The sequence below is a fragment of the Barbus barbus genome, assembly GCF_936440315.1.
Source record: "Barbus barbus genome assembly, chromosome: 39".
Classification (NCBI taxonomy): domain Eukaryota; kingdom Metazoa; phylum Chordata; class Actinopteri; order Cypriniformes; family Cyprinidae; genus Barbus; species Barbus barbus.
The window spans coordinates 4494118-4511690 of NC_136717.1; the positions used below are offsets into that span (position 1 = coordinate 4494118).

A 17573-nucleotide genomic window follows, 5' to 3' on the forward strand; every position below is an offset into this window, starting at 1 on the left:
TCCAGCCAATATGAGGTCAGGGCTTTATAGCCCTTACTTCATTGTGCCCAAGATCTGCAAGTTTTGAACTGTGTGCTGCACAAGCAGGTATCCAGGTGTGCTGAGGTATTCACGGATGCCTCAGCCACTGGCTGGGGTGCCACGTACAACAGGCACGCAATGTCAGGAGTATGGAAAAATCCCCAGCTGCATTGGCATATCATTTGCCTCAAGTTGCTGGCCGCACGCCTTGCCCTGAGCCACCTCAGAGGGTGCCTTTGGGGCAGGGACAGTCTGGTCCGCACGGACAACACTGTAACCGTTGCGTATATCAACCGGCAAGGTGGATCGCTCAGCATGGATGCACTGGCACACATCTGGCCCCGGGGCCTGCGCAAATATGCATTTCCCCCAGTGAGCCTACTAGTACAGACACTGTGCAAGATCAGGGAGGACGAGGAGCCGGCTGTTAGTGGCTCCATATTGGCCCAACAGGACCTGGTTCCCGGAACTCATGCTCCTCGCGACAGCCCCTCCTTGGCCGGTTCCTCTGAGGAAGGATCTGCTTTCTTAGAGACGGGGCACCTTCTGGCACCCATGTCCAGACCTGTGGAAACTCCATGTATAGTCCCTGGATGGGACGTCGAGGTTCCAAGTGACCTACCCCAAGACGTATCACTTACTATCGCTTCAGCATGAGCACCGTCCACTAAACAGGCCTATGCTCTGAAGTGGAACCTGTTCGTCAAATGGTGTTCCTCTCACCATTAGGACCCCCGGACCTCCCTACACTCTTGGGATTTGGCATTGGTGTTAAGAGCCCTTCAAACTGACCCCTTCGAGCCTCAGCAGGCAATAGAGATGAAATTTGTTTCTATGAAAACCCTACTCCTGACTGCATTGGCCTCGATCAAGAGGGTGGGGGCCCTGCAGGCATTTTCGGTTGACGAATAGTGCCTCGAGTTCGGGGCTGACTTCAGTGTAACAATGAGACCCCGGCCGGGCTACGTGCCCAAGGTTACTAACACTCCCTTCAGAGAACAGGTGGTGAACCTGCAAGAGCTGAGAAGGCAGACCCAGCCCTAGATTTGCTCTGTCCTGTACGCCCACTGTGAGAGTGCATGGATAGAACTCAGAGCTTTAGGACCTCAGAACAGCTCTTTGTCTGTTACAGAGGACAGCAGAAGGGGAAGGCTGTCTCCAAGCAGAGGATGGCTCACTGGATAGTGGATGCCATCACCTTGGCCTATGAAGCACAAGGTGTCGCATCATCCTGGGTGCTGGCTGGCTCATCGTGGTGCCTCGCTAGCAGACATCTGTAGAGCTGCAGGCTGGGGGACTAGGTTCTATAGCCTGCATGTCAAACTGGTCTCCTCCTGTGTTCTCACCTCAAATGGGCAGTGGCACTGAGAGGCCTGGTTCAGAGTTGGCTGGCGGTGTCCTTAACACCTAAAATCTCCAGCGGTTCCCTGACCAGGCAAACCCTGTAGAGTGCTCCAGCACTCCGGTGGCTAGACATGGCGGAGCGTCCGGGACAGGGCTTCAGCCAATGAATTCTTGAAATCTGGTGTGAGACTACTGCTCATATGAGTGACCTTGTTGGGATTCCGTATGTTATTTCCATGATACACTTACTAGGTACTAGGCCGTGTTTCCTTGGCAGACCACATTCTGCCGTGTCTAAATGATGCTGCTTGAGCCATCTCAGAGACTTTCATGTGCAATAGGGCCCTACGGAGGTACCTCACATGAGTAAATGTCTCTTTCTGGGAGGAGGTGTAAGGGCACCCTTTCCCAGTGTTATCCATGTCCATTGGCTCATTTAATTACACTAGAAGTGGATTGGTCTCTTCAGCGAGATCCCAATTCGTCGGTCACCGATGTGACGTCTTGTACGTCGGGTTACATGTTACCGAGATTTTTTTCTTCTTCAATAATTCAGTTGGAAATGAGAATTATATTACCATGTTTGGGTTTGATTAATTGTCTCAATAATCAGTAAAAACATTTTTAAAGCACACTCAAAAATAAAACCTATGAAAACATGTTTTATGTAGTGGAATAATTTATTCTTCAAGGTAATGAATTATATATGATTATAATAAATAATAACATTTAATAACTAGGATGCAGTGCACATTTCTTACAGCATACACACATAAACGTTTTTTTTAACATACTATTCAGATGACACAGGAGGCACATTTGGTTGGGAGGGACTTTAGCCAGTTAGGCTGGTTAAATAAACCAGTATTTCCTTCAAAGCTGATTGCTCAGACAGACACTCCAGCACCAGGGCTTCAGTGAGGTGGACAATTTGATTTCACCATGGATTGCAGGTGAGTTTAAATTCTTCTGAAATTCTACCACTGTGCGCTCACGTCTTTTGCAACATCTCATACATAATGATGCATTTTAAAACAGTGTGTCAAGTTCAAAGGAGTTACATTTTAAAAACCGCTGTGCTCTTTTCCATTCCACCGTGCTGCGTCTCACATTTTTTAAGGCAAAAAACTTCCCCTTAAGCCCAATGTACACTTAATTATTAATGCGCTTGTTGCTGTTGTTATCTACCAGTGGACACAAAAATTCAATAAAGTAAAAATAGCACAAGTCTGGGATTTTAAATTAAAATATCCGTGGTTTGATTAGAAAGACAAGAGGCTATTATATGTATGAAATAATACAAAACACTCACATAACATCAACATGCAATATATGAACATGTACATTTATATTCCATTCATGAGATTTAATCAAAATAAAATATCAGCTAATCCGATATCATTTATTATTAATTTACAGCTTTCTATTAAACATCAACTCAGCGGTGTTAAGTTAAAACAATGGCTAAATGGTAAATCACAATGATATACATAGCCTACGGCATACTATTTGAAAGCATAACAACAAAAAATGTCTATGAAACAGTATAAAGCCTTTTTAAATAATGGCACTTTAATTTAGAACTGAAATGTTGTTGCAACTCCCCCCCCCCCCCCCCCTCCTCTCTCTCTCTCTCTCTCTCTCTCTATAAATATATATTAAAGAGAACTTGCAGAACTAGTATGGGTTTCTGTTGGTGCTCAAGACTTTGTTGGTTATTGTTGACTAACACTGAGTAATAATTATGAGGTTCAAGTTGAAGAGCCAGCCTACACTAAATGTTAGTTAAATGCAAAACATTTTTATATACATTGACTTACAAAGGTGACTTCATTTTGGTTTATGTCTTCCCTCTGCTGCATGATTTCTTGCCTGGCTGGGTATTGGACTCATTACCAATAATCAAATTATTTTGCAACGCACAAATGTTTTTAGTTAAACACTATTGCAATTAAAAAAGTGTCAAGAGCCCAACTAAATGAAACAGAGATCACTATAATGGTAACTATAACAAAAACATTTTAAATTAAACATTAACATTGACTACAGAGCTAAAGCTCCGTTAATCTCAATAAGATCTTTTGTAGACGTCTGACAGAAAGTGAAACTGATTAGTAACAAGTAAAGCTAATAATGCTGTTTTTGGAGTTGGTTAATCATCCTCCATCATTAAATAATCATGAGAGATTTAATGCCTTTTATTTCAGTTGATTTGATCTAAGGTTATGGCTAGAAGTTAGTTTTAGTTGTTGTTTCTGCTCGTCTCTTCTCTCTTTTTTTCTGTTCTTGTTATTTGTGTTTCCCTTCAGTGATTCTTCTTGTTAACAGCAGGTGTTCATCACTAATGCTCAATCAGCACTTGACTTGTTAATTTAACACTGGGGATTTTGCTTTGAACTCTGCAGGATGGTAGCTCTCCAGGAGTAGGGTTGGAGTCAGTCAAATCTGGTCTGTGACCACTAGAGAGCAAACTGACTGCATCTGTAACCTAGTTATTCACATGTATGAATATGCATATCTACAGTGATTATTAAACAATGATTTTTCACAGCATTTAGTTTCATTGATGTAGTAATTCTGCATATGGACATTACATATTGAGTTATACACAAAAACACAAACCATTCTCACCTCTAAAAGGTTATCCCATTGTGTTCTCTATGTACAGCCTTAGACTGCACAATGTGATGTTTTAAAAAAAAATACATTGCTTTGTTAGTGTGAATGCTGTACAGTTTTTGCCCCTGTTCACTGACATAATGGAGTCTCAGTTGTGAGCCAGTCACGTCTGAGTAGTACAAGAAACAGCCAATTAATATTGGTGAGTGCAATTTGCATGCCAAGCCACTGGACATATGCGTATATAAGATATCAGCATGCATCCACTCATTGCCTGTAAGCTGATATCAGCTGAAAGTACATCAAGCCAAGGCATTTAAAAAGCTGCATGAGGGTAGTTCTGACCAGGGGTTGATGCAGGAGCTGTGTAAGGCGACCAGTTTCACTCTTCGAGCAATGAAGGTCATGGCGTGATCCCTCTGACAGGTGATGTTTACATTAGTAGTCCAGGAATGTAATCTCTGGCTGAACCTGGCAGATATGCGGGATGCCAACAAAGTTTATTTTCTTGACGTTCCCATCTCCAAGGTTGGCCTCTTCGAGGAGGTTTTCAAGCACATCCTATCTCTGCGTGATTTGTCTGCCACAAAGATTCCGAGGTAAACCTCTTTATCTGTCTGTTGCTGAGGGTGACCCCCTCTGGGTGGTAACGTCTACTCCACCTTGGACGCAGCCATTACGTCAAGCCTCCTGTGGCATCATGACAGCTTACACTGGAGACTGCTCAGGCTATAGCCGCCTCTACTAGGCAGGCTTATTCTCGGAAGTGGAGTCTGTTAATTGAGAGGTGTTCTTCTCACTAAGAAGACCCCTGGATATGTCTGATCAGTGTGGTGCTTTCCTTTTTGCAGGTTGAAAGTGTATGTTGCCGCCGTTGTGGCACATCATGATGCAGTGGATGGCAGGTCCTTGGGAAAGCACAACCTTGTTATTAGATTTCTAAGGGGTGCTAGGGGGCTAAATCCTCAAGACCGTGACTCATCTCCCTGTGCTCATGGCTGGACTACAGAGAGCTCTCTTTGAGCCACTCAAATCAGTTGCGCTTAAGATCCTGTCCCTTAAGACAGTGCTCCAACCATGCCCACTTCCATCAAGAGGGTGGAAGCATTTTCAGTCAACAAATTTCCCTTTGGGCAACACTATATGTGTATTTTCCATGGTACGGTATTCCCTTTTTGGCAAACCCATGTCTTTCTCTTGACAGATTTCCTTCTGTCCATTCCTGCATTTGTAGTCACCCCCTTTTAGAAACTACAGCAGTGGACCCTCCATATGCAGTACTGTCCTTTGGCCAGTCTATATGTGTATCCTCGACATGTCATCTCCTCTTGGGTAGGATGTGGCTCTGGTCCACAACATAAAGCTGTTTAAAAAAGGAACAGCTTTCCCCTTAGTAAGTCCTGCCTACTTGAATTTCCTGAACAAAACTATGATAATCTGACGTAATCTGGATTATCTATTACTCAACAGGTGATTGTGCAGCCCTGTGGCCCATACTGAAAAAATTGTTTCACAAACATTTACAAAGAAACGGCAAGTAACACTGAATTAAAAGTGAAATAATTAAGTAGAAATATTGAAATTGCATTTTCTTGTAAAACATGCTCCAATAAACTTTTATTTACAACTTTTTTTTTTTTTACAGTGCAGCACAGAGGTCCCTACAACTAATTAGGTCAAATAAACACAAAAATTCTGATAAACATTTGCCTTCTTATTTTACAGACAGCCAATTATTCCACCACGCAGATCAACTCTGATTCATCCAGGTCCTCCAAAACGAATCCGTCTACATACAGAAAGAAAAGTGCTTGATGAAAACGGGAAAGTCAGAAAATGGACTTATGGGAAAAAGGACACCAGTAAACCAAACAAAATAGTTCTGCTGGTGGGAGAGACTGGATCTGGCAAGACGACTCTCATCAACACCATGGTCAACTACTTACTGAAGGTGAAGTTTGAGGAAGAAATATGGTATGAAATCACACAAGAAGAAGAAGCTGGAGACCAATCAGAATCTCAAACCTCTGAAATCACCATGTATGAGGTCTGTCCTGTAGAGAGTCCCATTTCTCTCACTATCATTGATACTCCAGGCTACGGAGACACTAGAGGACTGGACAAAGATCTGGACGTTGCTGCAAATTTAGCCACTCTGTTTCAGAGCAGTGATGGAGTTCGTGAAGTTGATTTCGTGTGTTTTGTGATTCAAGCATCTAAGAATCGTCTCTCAGACAGACAGCATTACATTATCAGTTCCATTCTGTCTTTGTTTGGAAAAGACATTGTGGACAACATTGTGTTTTTAATCACACACTCTGATGGTCTACCACCCAAGAACGTCCTCAGTGCCATCAATAAAGTTAAAATCCCCTGCAGACGAAACATAAACGGCCAACCTGTCTATTTCTTATTCAATAATCGGCAGGCTGACGCCCGTCACACTCAAGAGCGTCATATTCGTGCTCAAAGCATCGCCTGGGAAGCCAATGTGGAAAGCATGAGGCATTTCCTTCTGTCCATGAATAAAATGAACAAAAGAAGTTTAGAAATGACTTCAGATGTCCTCATAGAGCGCATTCAATTAGAAGCGGCCATCTGCAACTTAAAGTTGCGAGTTCAGGAGAAGGAGCTGAAAAAAGTCGAAAAACTTCAGATTCAGGAGGCAATAAAACAAAACAAGGAAAAGATTGAAAATAGTAAAAACTTTATCATTAAAGTCAAAAACACTATCAAAGAGAAGGTGCCCATTGAAAGTGCTTCATGGAAGAACAGGAAGGCGACAACATGCACCGTCTGTAAAGAAAACTGCCATGAGTTTGACTGCTGGTGGGTTTCTGATCCCAGCAAATGTGAAGTCATGAAGAAAGGCTACTGCACTGTGTGCACTGGGAAGTGTCATCACAGCAAACACGTCAAAGAAAACAAGAAATATGTCATCAAATCCTCATTTATGACGATGGAATTTGATGACTTTAATAAGGAATATGAAAAAGCTCAAGAAAACTGCAAGAGGTTTTCAATTATAATGGATTCGCTTGACAAAGATCTGCAGGAGCTTGAGGATCAAAAGTCAGTTCTTCTGTTCAATGCTTACAAGACCATCAAGAATCTGTCTCAGATCGCATTAAAACCAGACTCTGCCTTCACTCTTCAGCATCTCGACTTCTTCATCCCCAGATTGAAGGAGGCTGGGAAAGAAAACTGGGTCCGAGAGCTTGAAGAAATGAGAAGAACCGCTGAAGCTGAGGAAGCAAATAAAGATGCTCTGAGTTACCTTAAAGCTGGTCTGACAAAATTTTTCCTCGGTGGGCAAAATTGAAATTCCTTCAGTGGGGTGGGGGGGATTTAACAAATGAATAATACTTCATGACTTACTTTAAAATGAGTATTTTGGGTACTGGATGATAACATAACACAATTTTTCAAACACAAACAGTAATTTGTTCACTATTTTGTTTTTGTTTTTAATCCTGAAAATCCTTTCCTGTACTTTTCTTTTTGCTTATGGTTAATCAAATTATCAGATTGTGTGTATAAAAAATGTACAGTAAATTTATAAAATAAATAAATTTCAGCCATCTCAAACTTAATATTTTCTTCATTTGAATACAATTTCAGTCAAGACTTTCAGAGTCAAGCCAGCTGACCTCTTTAACTTTTACTTAACTTGAGTATATATAGCTTGGTAAAAAATACAGTGCTCCGATCAGAAGTTTTGGGGTCGACCATCGATCACTGGAAGATGTATTGGCTGACATAGATCACGATCACCAATCATGGTGTCAAACTTTTTCTCAGTTAACATTATCACATTCATCTGAGACTTCTAATTCTTAAGGTCATTGCACACTGAGTCTTTTTTGTGTGCATTTTTCCGTATTCTTCATCCTTTCCTATCAAAATGCATGCTACGGATGCGAAAACGCAGAAAATCGAACCTAATCCAAATTTTTTTATGATGGATGATAGTTTCGGAGGCAGTGTGTAAACGAGATTGACAACGTGAGGTCATATTATTTTATAACGTGCAAAATCAGTTTCATGACACTATTTTCAACTAATAGCTGAAAACCTTATATGCGTTTTGGCTATTCATTTACATGGTAATGGAACTTAATTAGCCTGAAAATGCAAACATTTGAAAACTGTTTTTAAAGTACAAGTTTTTGAAAATTATATCACCGAATTCGTGAAAATGCATAGCCATGCCTATTATGCGTTCAAAAAGAGTATGTCAGCAGGTGCTAGTGTTTATTTACCGAATGACACTGCCAGCTACTGGCCTGACATGCATCATAGTGTTTTTAGTCATCTTCATGGATCCATGTGAGCAAGGATTGTTTTGACAATGTTGTCAGTTTTTAGAACACTGTTGTTGTGTAAACGTGTCCTAAGGTTCTAGTTAAATTTTTGGTCTGGTTTCATAGTCAGACTATGACAGTAAAAGATGTGTGGTTTATATCTGTACTTGCAGCCATGTGATGAAGTTGAGAATCACCATTGGCCTACTGTGACACATGCAGGAAAATAAAAAGTTCAATTTAAACTACAATCTAAAACTTTGGCTGTAAGCTTGTTTCACTTTCTGTAGATTGTCTAATAGTAATGAAATAGTTCACCTACATTTGTTGGCTACCAAACGAATATGAGCTGATGCTAAACAAATTATTTTATTGGTTAATTAAATGAATAAATAATGTGTTATGACTAACTATAAAATTTACACAAGAAAGCCTGACAACTTTGTAACCTGAGTAAAAACTAATATTTAAGCTGAACTTGCTGAAGTTTTCTTAAGGTATAACTCATTAAGATGAATGCACAATTGTAGAGCTGGCTGCTTTCCTGGATCAGGCCATGTGAATACCTAAAACCCTGGTGTTGAAGTACTGGTGTGCACAGACTAAAATGGTCCGAAACAAACATCATTCAACTAATTGACTTCTTATTAACCATAATTTATTTATTAAACTCTGTGTTTAGAGTCATGTGCAAAAACAAGTAGTAATTTATGATTATGACATCCTCAACTTAATGAATGTGAAATTTTGGATATGTTTTAAGTGTAGACGTTATATGTGTAATAGTTATTAGGTAATATGTGACACTAAAACACTAGACTCACTTTTTCTTTTGATACATCATGTGTCTTATGATCCCACAGGCCTGAATTCATGTGTCATTTATTCTAATGATCTTACACAATGTTGAAAGCTGCAGTGGCTGATCCAATCATACACACAATTATTCAGTATTTTTAATGAATCCAACTAAACCCTAACCCTACAACAAAACTTGGTGCCAAGTTGTCTGTGAACAATCCCCAGAGCCAGTGTTTTTCAAACCTGGTCCTAACAATGCACATTTGGTATGTCTCCCTTATCTAACACACCCATTTCATGTTCTGGATTTTCTTGTAATGCGCTGATGAGTTGAATCAGGTGTGTTCGATTAGGGAGACATTGAAAATATGCAGCGTTGGGGGTTCTTCAGGAACATGTTTTGAAATGCACTGCCCTAAGCCACAACTAATACTCAGTTGCAGAACGGGGGGCATATTAGAGAAACTTAAGATATGATAACACAAATTCATACAAGAGAAGCAAATTTTAAGTTGATTTAGGATTCTTATCTTATCTTACAAAATCTTATGGTCTAGTTAGGAAATCTTAAACCGCTCAATCGAGTTCAATAACTGTCTCATCTGTTAGCAAGCAACCAACTACACGGAAGTGGCTGCTGAGGTAAACATAATGACCGGTGATTCTCAGTGGTGGCTCGTCCCTTAAGATTAACCATGGTTTTATTATAGTAAAAGTGTAGTAACCATGCATTTTTGGGGGGGGGGGTTGAATGGGTGTGTTGTGAATGGGGTCTTTAAAACAGGTCTATTCACTGTTATCAGCACATGTTGAAGTAGATTCGTCTCTGAGAGAATATGCGCTGTTAATGCAGCGTTTTTTTACTTTCACTTTCTGTATGACAGAAGTTAAGATTTTCACCGGCATAACTATTGCGCAAAGTTTGCACGTTACTTGTGTGATATCAAGCTGCTGGCCTTCATGGTTTAAAACAGAAATATTTCCAGTATTGCGACTATTGTGTAATTTAGTAGTAAAATATACAAATGTTATAGACATGTTATTAACATTATAAAATATAGAAATGTTATTTTACTTATTTTACTAACATTACTAAGAGAATGTAAATCATGGAAGCAATCAATATATTGGATAATATGGAATGATATTCCGGACATTATTCAAACAGAATTGCAAATTGTATTTGCAATTGCGTTTTCAATTTGTGGACGCATAAAATGTGACAATCCAAACGCAAATGCAAATCGCGCATTACCGTTTGCATTTTCGTTTAAGCAAACGCACAGTGACTGCCAAATTTAAAATGGAAATGCAAAGTCCGTTTGCATCTGTGTTTCCCATATCTTACGAGTATTGACCCAGTCATATTTAAATAGCAATTTCAATGACCACGTCTGCTTTTTCACTTTCTCAGCGTCGCGTATGTAGCCAGCCAAAACTCAAATGGAATCGCAATTCCCTTTGTATTTCCATTTCCGATGCCTTACACGGAAACCTTTTTTTAATTTTATTTTTTTATTATGCCTTACATCAGAACAATACAACGAGAAACATTCAAACATAAAGGAAACATAGAAAAAGATTAACAACATTAATATAATGAAACAGTGCCAGAGGACAGTAACAAAATATAATAGACAAATAAATAAAATTACAAACTTTTTTTGTTGTTGTTGAAAATGTGTTGATCAGAAGATCGGGCAGTTTTTTATGAACAATTTTCATTTAATCTCGTAATGGAGAAGTCTGGAACAATCAACATCAGACGTGTCTCCATCGAGTGCTCCTTCCCCTGCGATGACACGCACAACACAGACTCACGCACCCTTGAAGCTTAAAAAATACAAAATATATTTATTTATATCAATACATTAGTTAAAACCTAATTACATTTTTTTGTTTTTTATTCTGTAATTAACTAGAAATTCAACCCATTCTGGCATTTAAGCATTTTACAAATAAAACCTGAACCTTTAATATAAAACAACCTGAGAGATTGACTTCTCCATTACGAGATTAAATTAAAATTGTACATAAAAAACTGCCTGATCTTCTGACCAACACATTTTACGTAAAGCCATTGAACGCATGGCCTGCCAAATGCGGTTGACTGTGAGTGACGTCACGCCCCCATAGCATAATCCCACCCTTGACACTGATTGACAGGTTTCCGTGTAAGGTGATAAAGATAAAGCATACTTCATACAATTGTTCATTTTAATGGGGAAGTTTCATATTCATAAAATGAAGTGGTCAGGCTCCAAACCAAAATTTTCTCATTTTACAAACGATTTCAAGCTGTATTGTAAAGTCCTGTGTAATTGCACAAATAAAAAGGCTATTAGAACGGGGGGGGGGGGGGGGGGGGGGGGGCTATTAGAACCCTATTATACCTATTAAGTCTATTATATTTTGTTACTGTCCTCTGGCACTGTTTCATTATATTAATGTTGTTCATCTTTTTCTATGTTTCTGTTACGTTTGAATGTTTCTCGTTGTATTGTTCTGATGTAAGGCATAATAAAAAAATAAATAAAAAAAAAGGTTTCCGTGTAAGGCATCGGAAATGGAAATACAAAGGGAATTGCGATTCCATTTGAGTTTTGGCTGGCTACATACGCGACGCTGAGAAAGTGAAAAAGCAGATGTGGTAATTGAAATTGCTATTTAAATATGACTGGGTCAATACTCGTAAGATATGGGAAACACAGATGCAAACGGACTTTGCATTTCCATTTTAAATTTGGCAGTCTCTGTGCGTTCGCTTAAACGAAAATGCAAACGGTAATGCGCGATTTGCGTTTGGATTATGTCACATTTTATGCGTCCACAAATTGAAAACGCAATTGCAAATACAATTTGCAATTCTGTTTGAATAATGTCCGGAATATCATTCCATAGGATAATGTGTTAAATTAGTCTAAAACTGAATATCTGCATATAGACTGTGGGTTTACATGAGCAGAGGTTGAAAGTTCCAGAACAAAATGCCAGGTGCGGACATCAAGGACATTGAGACGAATGAAATCACCTCCAATCAGTGGGAGGCCGGATATTTTAAAAAGGGCAGCTTCAGCAATATTCCACCATTAGATAACGGACTGGGAGGGCTGCAAAATAATGGTGGCAGGCCAAATAAGATATTGCCAATAAAAAAATAGAAAGCGCCAACCTAGATACATTGTTGATAGTTAGAGGGTATAAAAAGTGGCATCTGAACAAACAAAGACTAGAGAGACGGTGGATGTGGCGGCTGTCTTTCTCGGCTTTGTTACTCTGTGTAATAAAGTCTTCCTTTGGCACCTGAAACTCTGCTGTTTTGAGCTTCTCTGACTGCACTGACTGCGACCCAAACGAACAACAACCTCTCTGGGCCACGACACGACGTAACCACAAACCCCCATGCATATGTATCTTAAATGCAAGGATACATGAAAGAGGAAACAAATTGGTATGCCACGCTGTCTGAAACATGTCTCTATTCTTGTGAGCGCTGGTCCGTATATCACGGATCAACTGTAATCCGTTTAAGCCCTAATAGCGTATATGACAGATCAGAGCAATCTTTTATTTACTAATTTAATATGAAATCGTCAAATTGCAACTCCATATCAATAGCATACAACGAAAATACAGCATAATTAGAGCAATCATTTATGCACAATTAATAACAGTAAAGGCACACACAACTGCCCATTCTGATTTGGGGACATTTAAGTTCTGGCAGTATTGTTGACATTATCACACAGATCCTATTTGAACTGAACTGGACTGAACTTGTAGGAAAGTCTTTCCCTTAAATTGCACCTTCATATTTAACTACTAGAGGGCGCATATCTTTCATCTTACTGATACCTATTTCCTTTCCCTTTAAAAGACACTGTGATTTATACACCACACAAGCTGGGTCTTGTTGAGAAACCGAACTTTAAATCAGTGTGCGATCATGCAGAAAAGTACGTTTATTTGCATTCTCTAGCAGAAACGTGCATGTTAATAATATTGATGTTATTGTGATGATGTTATATTAATCTTGTAAGCGTATATCTGCACAATATTATGATATTCGTTAATCTACGTTGGGAAGCTAACATGCTAGTTTCAGAAACACGGGAAATAGTGCGTAGTTGTTAATTTAACATATAAATCTTGATCTGTTAGCCGTTTAAAAATAACTTGAGATGCTACACTATCAGAATTGTGAATTTGTAAGTGAATTTCAGACCATTGATGATTGTTTATCTGTTTATTCTCAGAATGTGAATGTTTAACATCTGTTAATAGAAAGACTGAAATATACTTTATATTTAATTTCCACAATTTTCCTCTATTTCAGACCACACAGACAAATACCTAAACGCCAATACTTTGTACTTGTATACATTTATATAACGCCATTGCTCACCCACGATACTTGTATTTATGGACCCAACTCATTAAACTTTCTTGGATATAACTCTCTGAGCCCTTACTCTCTTACCGGAGTCACCAGTTTGCAAGGTCTATCAAGAAAATCCAGAGGTTCTCCTCTACAAATGGTCCTTCGAGCCGGATGGTCGTAACCTTGAAGACAACATGCAGTCAGAGAATGAGGTCACCGGCCTCGTACTCAGCGGGAGAGACATCCACCAGCCTACTTAAGTGATTATGATGTTGGGTATCAACCGCTGAGTACGAGGCCGCACAACCGAGCCACATTTCAGCTTCAACTGCAGATGTCAGCAGTATGATGCCAGTGGCTACCGTTCCAGCTGCACAACCAGACGAAGTACCACTGCCTTGCGGAGCACCTTCAGTTCATTCATTTGCAAGTTCACGTCACAGCCAATCCAGGACAAAGACCAGAAGCGATGGATCCAGCCAGTCAACAGCTTCACGACTTACAGCGCTACAGGCAGCTATTGTAGAGGAGAAACTGAAGAGCATGAAGCTTGCAGAGATGCGGAGACAGATGGTGGAGGAGAGCAAAGATGAAGAGTAGTGTGAGTTCCTGGATCAACAAGCACGCCTAGCGTTATACGAGAGGGAAGATTTACTCAGTGAGCAACGGAGGAGAAGTCGGCAGCTAGATGAAGAGGCTCGTGCAGCACACAAGACCAAAGAACTGATCACCAAACAGCTTGAAAGACAGCGCCACACTTAAGCAGACGGAGATGGAGCTGGAGAAAGCACGTCTCATCGCATCACTTCTTTGAGAATCAGAGACTGATTATGCAGCAGCTGTTCCACAAACCAGAAGTGAGCTTGACTCAGGGCAGGTACAGACTGATATACTCTGTTCACAGAAGGTACAGGTTTCTCACCACACACCACATCAGTTTTCTGATAATACACAGCACTCTACACCTAACCTACATCAGAGTAACCCTGTCACTACTCAGCCCACGATTTCACATTCTGTTACTGAGCACATTACATCTCTCTCTACATCCAAACTATTACATACAGAGCCTGTAACAGTTGTTCCTTCTCCTATCTATCCTGTGGCATTGTCGAGCATGTCCCCCCAACAGGTAAAATTGCCAGCTGCAGATGTTGACCCTCCTACCACAGTGCAGCCATCCTTGTCTTTTGATAGACAAACCTATAGTCTAGGTCAGCCTGGTACTAAATTTACGTTTACAGCTAAGTCAAATATGTCTCAAGATTCAACAGGGACTAGCTATGCCCAGAAACCTTCCTTTTTAGTCCCAGCAGAGTCTCAACCTCATCTTCCAACAGGTCAGCTACAACAACCTGTTAGCCCACAGCCATTATCAAAGCCTAGTGTTCCGGGTGTACAGCCACCAGTTCCAGTCAATATGATGGACATGTTGATTGCCAGCTCATATGGTATATCCAAACCAGCTCTGCCTAAATTTGATAGTGGTAAAGAGTCTGACTTCGCCTTACTCAAAATGGCGCTAGACAGTCTCATTGGTGGCCGTAAGCACACGGTGGCTATTAGTGGAGACATTAACCCTCTGGGGTCTGAGGTGATCCATCTGACCTTAGTGGTTAAATCAGTATCTTTTGAAGTGAAACAACAGATAAGAAAACACTAATAATATAAACTTTTGACTATTAACAATCGCTTCAAATCAACTGTCATGTGTATGGGATACAATTCACTTGTGGATTCTCAGAGATGGATTATTTTCTTAAAAACCTTTGTCAAGAAAGAAAGTCATATACATCTGCAATAGCATGAAGATGAGTAAATGAGAGATTTTTGGGGTGGACTATCTCTGTAAAGACTGATATTGCACTCCATTACATACGATGCTCATTCACTGTTTTGTAACTTATACTGTAACAGGAACTGTTGAAAGGATCATTGCAGTGTTTAAAACATATAATACATTTTTAACATATTCTGTATATTATGTTCTTGCGCTCCTAAAAGCTTATGTTGAAAGAGTAGTAGCAACAGATAAATACAGATTGAATTAAAAAACAAAACTCGTTTATCATTAAAATGAAATAGGAAGCTGCTAACAGACGCTCACATCCACACTGGTGCAACAATACTGACGCCTTCACTTCCAGATCAAGGAGCTGTCAATCAAAAACTCAGTAGCCAATGAGAACACACCGCTGCTAGCCCCGCCCTCATGAGAGATTTGTGCCAGAATGGCGAATGAAAACTTCAGAATCGTAAACGAAAACTTTAGAAGCATAAATGAAAACTCTGGAAGTGCATTTGTAAGTACAGATCAGCGAATGAAAGAAGAGAAAACAGTTGCAAAACATGCAGTATATTCAAAATGAAGTCAATTTTGAAATTTTGCCTGTAATTTTTTTTTTTTTTTAGTTTCAAAGACATTTTATTCAGTTTCAATTTATATATTCATAAGTTTCTTGGAAAATTACATTCATTTTAATAGGCACAAATCTGATTCCATACTTGTAGTAACACACTCTCCTCTATGCGCTCCAGACATAATCCCACAAAAGACTCAGTAATATATGTGTTTACATGCTCATGCTTGACTTATGTTTCTCTTTGCACATGTACAGTATTTATGTGAAGCATTCGTATAGTTCGTATTTTTTAGTTTATGTATAGGCAACCATTTATATATAGTATATTTTTAGTCAAAATCTGTCAGTAGGTTAGTTGTGTATAGGTTTTTACTTCATTGTTGTATGTCTGTATTTATGTAGCACGGTGGTCCTGTGAGGCACAACATTTCGTTCCACTGTATGTCCCCACATGTAGCAGGATGACAATAAAGCTCAACTTGACTTGACTTACTAATTGACTGTATTCTTTTGAACTTTGTGATTAATTGATTGACCCTAGGACTAGATTAGACTATTATACTTACTGTTTACCTTTGCTCCAGTGAGTCGATCCTCATCTTCTGATTCTGGTCCAAATGAATCCCCCGTAGTTAGCGTTGTTCCCCAGTTGTCACCATACATCAGTTTAATACTCGTGAGAGGTGCACTGCGTTACACTGAACACAGTTACAGTTTATTATATATTCAGTTTATATAGAGGTCTGTTTTGTGTGAATATTTACAGACGAGCTGTGCCTGGCTGTGAATATCAATTTCTGTGAACAACACATCAGCCTGCGCCACCTAGAGTTTCATGGCAGAACTTTGCATTTTTTCATCTAAAAATATATCTAAATTACAACCAATGCTCTCAATGTCAAACGCAGAAATGTTCATGACCTCAAAGTTAGATTACTGTAATTCTTCATTGGGTGGCTGGTTGCATTATTGTCCTTCACTTTCACTGCAATCTCAAAACTCTGGCAATTTGATAATACCTAGAATATCAAAATCAACTGCTGGTGGCAGATCCTTTTTTAGTGCCCAAACTCTGAATCTACCTAGGATTGTTCGGGAGGCAGACACACTCTGTAAATTTAAATCTAGATTAAAGACCCATCTCTTTAACCAGGCATACACATTACATTTACATTTATGCATTTAGCAGACACTTTTATCCAAAGCGACCGTGCATTCAGGCTATACTTTTTTTTTTAATCAGTTTGTGTGTTCCTTGGAAATTGAACCCACAACCTTTTGTACTGCTAACACAATGCTCTACCTGTCACGCTGCACTGGGAGCGAGGAGACACGGAGATTCCAATCACAATGTTTATTAAATCCAAAACACGGAACGAGGAGCTTGAGGAATGACAAACAATACAGGACATTGGAGACGGGGAGACACAGGGCTTAACCCTTTAGGCGCCAGGGTTTTTTGGAAAAAATGCTGGATTTTGACATCAAGATTTCAAAAGCTTGTGGCTTGAAATGGCTTAAAGATAGAGATCTACTGTAAATTAGAAAAATGTTGGGCATGACCGTAAGTTTATGTGGGGTGTAAATATACTCATCTAATTTGCATATTATGACGTCATCAGGGGCGGCCCTCTTGAATTTCATAATATTTAGGAAATAGTAGATATTGAATTGATGTTTGATTTTTTTGTTTGTTTTTTTGTCTTTTTCTCCTCATTCCAAATGATCAGAAAAGAGGAA

At 39.5% G+C, this 17573-nt stretch overlaps 1 protein-coding gene across 1 annotated transcript; it reads left to right on the plus strand.

The window, feature by feature from the left end:
* The first annotated feature begins 2246 nt into the window (after nucleotides 1-2246).
* LOC306858887 (uncharacterized protein) lies at nucleotides 2247-8542 on the plus strand. Its single transcript, XM_079399666.1, has 2 exons — nucleotides 2247-2318; nucleotides 5710-8542. The coding sequence occupies exons 1-2, from the start codon at nucleotides 2308-2310 to the stop codon at nucleotides 7304-7306; spliced, it is 1608 nt and encodes a 535-aa protein (XP_079255792.1). The 5' UTR covers nucleotides 2247-2307; the 3' UTR covers nucleotides 7307-8542.
* The last annotated feature ends 9031 nt before the right edge of the window (nucleotides 8543-17573 follow it).